The sequence below is a fragment of the Etheostoma spectabile genome, chromosome 19 (assembly GCF_008692095.1).
Source record: "Etheostoma spectabile isolate EspeVRDwgs_2016 chromosome 19, UIUC_Espe_1.0, whole genome shotgun sequence".
Taxonomy (NCBI): Eukaryota; Metazoa; Chordata; class Actinopteri; order Perciformes; family Percidae; genus Etheostoma; species Etheostoma spectabile.
Window position 1 is genome coordinate 16,656,066 of NC_045751.1, and position 5,690 is coordinate 16,661,755.

Consider the following 5,690-nt stretch of genomic DNA (forward strand, 5'->3'; position numbering starts at 1 on the left):
ATAGATTTGGGCTGTAAAATATTTACTGTAGACCAACTGAAACAGGTGCATACAAAAGAAAGACGTAATTTGATCCAACTGCTAACTGCTAGCTGTGGTGTTGCGTTCAAGTACTATCGGTATTACTAATACATTCAACCCACACAGACAACCAAAAAGAAAATTATACATGTCTTCATTTCTGTAGGCCTAGTTGCGCTTACTTTTTTCTACCGGTGCCTTTTTGATTCGTACTGGTTTTTAAAACGCATTGTTGGTATGTGTTTAAGTTGTAAGTCAGTTTAGTAGGTTGTTTAGCCCCAACAAAACGTTTATATGAACTAAAAACGGTGGGTTTCTCCGTTGTCAGGGAAACAAAATGAAGCATTCAATGACATCTGATGGTTTTCAAAAATTAGAGCAACCATTCAAGTTTCAATCCCATGTATTGTTTTATTCTGTTATATTCCACTATATTACAATGTTTTGGCTACACCTTCACAGACTAAGACGTAAAAACAACAACGACAACTAAAACTACCAACAAACACTGATAAACAAACCATGGGGTGCTCCTGCTATACCACTATTGCACCATTCTTGTTAAACCAAGGCATATGAAGCAAACAAACGTGTCTGTTTACCATGCTTTAAGTGAACTAAACGTTATAGGTTATCTTGAAATTCAGAACATATTACATGACCAATTTAGCACTACCAGGAGTTTGCATTCAAATAACCAGCAGTTATAGCCTACTGGTAGAATATCCACATCATGTTCAGTGGATCAATACAAAGCCAGTGTGTAAAGCAGGCCAATGGAAGCCAGAATTAAACTCTTGGACATATTGTACACTACTAACAGGGTTGTTGTTCTGGGGGTGGGAATAGGAATGAGTACCCAGGGCCCAAATACATGCTAGAATGAATGGCTGTGGATGCAGGTAGGGGCCGATACTGAATGCCTTTCTACAGGGCCCAGAATTTTTACAAGGTATGAATAGATAAATAACAGTTATAGTGGTATGGTATATTTGCATTTTTTTTGCTAGTTCTCTATCATTTGCAGAAGTGAGTAGACTACATGGAACTTAGAGCACTGGCTTTATCAGTTATTCAAGCAAAACATCCTGGTCAGAGAAATATATGTAGGCTGTTTACAACATAACGAAAACCAGCCTTCACTGTGCTGCGTTCTGAAATTTCGGCGTCATATTTTTATATGTAATTTTACATTTTTTTTCAAAAGAAAGTAGCAAAATCTTAAAAAGTAAGAAAATATAATTGTGTAGGTTACACACTGACATATCTTAAATATAATTTATTTCTACTCAATGCAAGCAGTTTCCTGCAGTGTGTTATATTTCATGTTTATTTGTAATTGTATTCCATATGTCGCAGTGTTCCTCTTTTCAAAGATAACGTTAGGCCTACATGTAGGGTAGGCTATACATGTTTCTCTCTGTAGTTTTTAATACTTTTCTTTTCCAAAGAAACTAAAAAGCTTCATAGGGCTTCCGACGCACACTTGTTTCCCACATTCTACCATGGACGTAGGATACTGGGCCGAAATAATATGTATTTCTGAACCTGGAAATTACGAGGAGACACCGAAGGCGGCACTAGCCTTGTCGTTGTGTTCAGTGTGTGGCATGACCCATTTGTCTCCGGTGGTAACGTCAATATAATTCACCGCAGATTTAACTTTATTAGCTAGCACTATGTAGCTGTCTGTATAAATGCTGGACTTTTTCAGGCACCAACACTAAAGCGTTGGAAGAACAGCTTTCTAGCTGCTCTGCTAGCTAGCTAGCTACATCAGGAGGCGCACCAAATGCCCAACGCTGGTGTCAAATGCTAACCTAGCTATACTTTTAGCATCATAGCAGCTGTTCCGTCCACTTGAAGGCATCTTTGAGTCCTACGATAGTCTAACGTTAAACAGACTAACGTTACATACAGTCTATGATACCTCAGATATCAGCAAAATGACCTCAGCTTCCACTAAAGTAAGTCATTTTACACACGAACCATTGAGAAGTACGTTAACGTTAGTTTGCCGCCCTAGTTAGCCCGGTAAATAGTGCCCTATTAACGTTTACTAACGTTACTTGTTATTTATACAAACGCACGAGCCCCATTATGTTTCCCGCTGCTGCTCGCGGGAGCGAGGAAGAATATCAGTGGATTTAAGGTCACTTCATTGTTGAAATAAGAGTTCAGAAAGTAAGATAACGTTACTTTGATCGGGTCTTTGGGAAACGCTTATAGATCCTACTGAACAATTGGACGTGTTCTAATTGGTTATGTCTTCAACTGATTAGTTTACAAGTCTGTGCAGTCCTAATTTACTTAACGCTTCTTTATACACTGCCGTATCATGCCCCTCCGTGCCAATGACGAGACATAGTCCAGCATACAGTAAAATGCACAATACACAACATAGTGCTTCCAGCTTTGTGTCAACAGTTGATGTGTGGTTTGGTTCTTCACTTTTTCAAACGACAGTGACTCTGTGCACCAAGCCAGCTCCATAAACACCACCTCACCCCCCCATCCAACACCCTATTGGAGTCACCCGATTCGATTTGTATTATGGTTCGATAGTATTGCGATTTCCTTTTACTTCTTTAACGTAAAAAGTTGAATAATACACTTCTAGAAACAACATATCCTAAGAAATTTCTAAAAACGAATTGTTTTCTAAGAAGAACGCACATCATATGTCAGTCTGACATTTATTTACTTTGTAAAGAAGTACACAACATGGATTTTCTGCTTTTGGTCAGAAAACTACAGTGGCCAAGACGATTCATACAAATGCAAAATCTACAACACAAATGCAAAAGCTACAACATTTGTGTTGCAAAAGATACAATTTGAATGTTATCGCTTTTGCATTCGTGTTGTGGCTTTTGCACCGCAGTAAATTAAAATTGCAATACAATATCGTATTATATCGGCACCCATGTATCGCGAAAGAATCGAATCGGGTCAAAAGACATACCGTCCCAGCCCTTCTGATTATGCCTTTATGCCCGTAGCGTTTGTATAAAAATGTTCAACTGTTACATATGGCTGACTGGATTGTTCAGTTGTCTACATACCTTTGGTCATGTCGTGAATCTCTGGCACTGCATAATGCATTGATCATGTGATTGTCTCCACTCCATGTTGTATGATACATAGGCCATGGAACTAAGTTTTAAGTTTCAATGTGTGTGTTCTGCAGGTTGGGGAGATCTTCTCTGCAGCTGGAGCTGCCTTCACCAAACTAGGAGAGCTCACCATGCAGCTTCATCCAGTGGCAGACTCCAGTCCTGCAGGGTAACACACACACACACACTCACACTCACTCACTCACTCACTCATACTACAGTTTTTCTCAATTTCTAAGACCCATTTCTTTAAACCCTCATCCGTTTCTCAAAACTGTAAACACAAAACCAAATTCTCAACTATATTCACAAAACACCTGATTCTGTTAGTAAAATCAAAGAATGCTTTCAGATCATACTCACAGTCAGTTAATGATTAAACACTACAGAGCATTCATCAGACATTACTGCAAACATTTCACACAGTTTCCAGGGCATGTAGTTACAGAATTCTCTTTTGTTTTTATGCAGTAAACACATTTTGCAATGAAAGCAAAAAGTATATCCCAACTTGTACGGTGAATATCTTGTAGGCAACGCTGCAAGTAGTGCAAATACTACAATATTGAATCTCTGTATACTAGGCACTTGTAGAACAATACAGCAATCCAACTGCAAAAGGCCAAAGAACAAAGAAAACAAAATGAACCTGTGCCCTCTGCATTGGCTTTTATATTCTCTACAATTGGTTTGATCGCCTTAGAAACGTGCGTACAGTTCAGAGCCGTGTGTAAATGAGAACTGTGTTGTAGTTGTGTTTAACTTTTGCTGCTCGTGTTAACCATTTTGCAATATAATAGCATCTCGGTGTGAAATGGGTTTTAGCGAGTGAGAGTGTGTTTAGAGTTTTACAAAAAGAGTGATTAATTCAACAAATAGGTTTAGGCCACTGAGCATTTGGTTCAGAGAAAAACTGTAATGGGGAATGAGCAGGTAACAGGTGTGGTGATGTTCCATACACACCTTTTTCGTGTCCGATTTCATTTACCAAGAACCATGGGCTGCACAATATGCTTGATGTTGATTCATATGGGCACTTTAAGTAACATTTTCAATGCAAGACTTTTACTTTTAACAGTGTGGTATTAGTACTTTTTAAATAAAGTAAAAATCTGTATACTTCTTCTACCACTGGAAATGTTTTCCTTTCAGTTGTTTTAAATTCAACAAGCAATTTGTTGCATTTTATCTGAGTACTGAAAGTAGAAGAAGTGAGTACACTTAAATATCTGTTTATTTATCCCAAGTAATATTCGCAAGTAATATCGTTATTGCAAGATATTCAACAATACTATCGCATATGTTCCTCTTATTGTAAAGCCCTACTCCCTTTCTCCTGGCGTAAATACTAAAGTCCATTTCCCTCCCGTCCTCCCTCCAGCGGTCAGACCAAGAGCACAGTGAAGAGGAAGCTGTATGAAGACGGCGCTCCGCCCGCCGCCTCTGACGGCCCAAAAAAGGTCATCAAGAAAACCCCTGCTACCGTTGCCATGGCCACGCAGGGTACTCCAACCACCATTGCCGTGCCTACAGCTCGGGTCGCCGTGGCATCAGGACTTCAGGGCCCCGCCTCCACCCTGAAGAAACAGAAGACTGCAGGTGAGTCGTACTCATCTCCACAACATCACAGCATTCCAATCCCTTCTTCATCAAACCTGATAATTAAACAGAAAAACAGTAGAATCCACACACTCTTTCCTTCACTCCTGCATATTTATCATCTTTATTGTTTGGTGTAGATAAATGCATCTCATCAGAATATTAACTTAATACTAAGGGTGCGACGAGATCTCGATTAAAACGTGACGAGATTTCTCGTGAGGCGATGTGATGTCAGCGTGATGGAGCGTGAAATTACTATTGAAGATCCCCCTGCCACTTTTAAATCATTTGTGTGGCAATCAATAAAGTGTTATTTTTCTGTTATTTACACATTTATTTTATATATACTGTTTATTTTTTTTGTGTTCGGTTTGTGGAAAGGAGTTAGATTTCTTGTGTGAAATTGTACAGGGCAGAAGCCAGTTGGTAGAGTTTATACAAAACATTTTGCAGTGTTTGCACGTCCTTTACTGCATATAATTCATTAAAATAGTAAAAAAAAAAAAAGTTAAGTAACATTCATCATTAATAGTTGATTTCAAAATGCACCTTAATTGTTTTGCATTTTGTGATTTTTCAGTTGAATAAAAAAACTATTTTCCATTCATATATTTCATCGAGGATTTCTTTAAATTTTTTTTAAAAATCTCGTCTCGTTCTCGTGAACCCAGTCTCGTGATGTGTCTCGTCTCGTGGAGTAAGCGTCTCGTCACACCCCTACTTAATACTACATAGAAGCTCATGGTATGAAGGTATGAATCTACAACCATCCATCATAACATTTTTCTTTTTTACGCCTCAACTCTATCTAGTATATACTATGTAAATTCTCCTTTTCTGTAATAATTTTAGCCTAGCTGATGTTTTTATTTTCAAGGTTTTACAATGTCCACAAACAGTACTACATATTTCCTTTCTCTATTGTGTGTGTGTGTGTGTGTGTGTGTGTGT

At 38.4% G+C, this 5,690-nt stretch overlaps 1 protein-coding gene across 1 annotated transcript in view; it reads left to right on the forward strand.

Annotated features, from left to right (window-relative positions):
* The first annotated feature begins 1,572 nt into the window (after positions 1 to 1,572).
* Positions 1,573 to 5,690, forward strand: part of zgc:92664 (chromatin complexes subunit BAP18) — a 6,041-nt gene continuing 1,923 nt past the window's right edge. Inside the window, exons 1-3 of the mRNA XM_032544499.1 lie at positions 1,573 to 1,988; positions 3,212 to 3,306; positions 4,519 to 4,736. Coding sequence (XP_032400390.1) covers positions 1,968 to 1,988; positions 3,212 to 3,306; positions 4,519 to 4,736 — 334 coding nt within the window. The 5' untranslated portion in view covers positions 1,573 to 1,967. The remainder of the gene's footprint in view (positions 1,989 to 3,211; positions 3,307 to 4,518; positions 4,737 to 5,690) is intronic.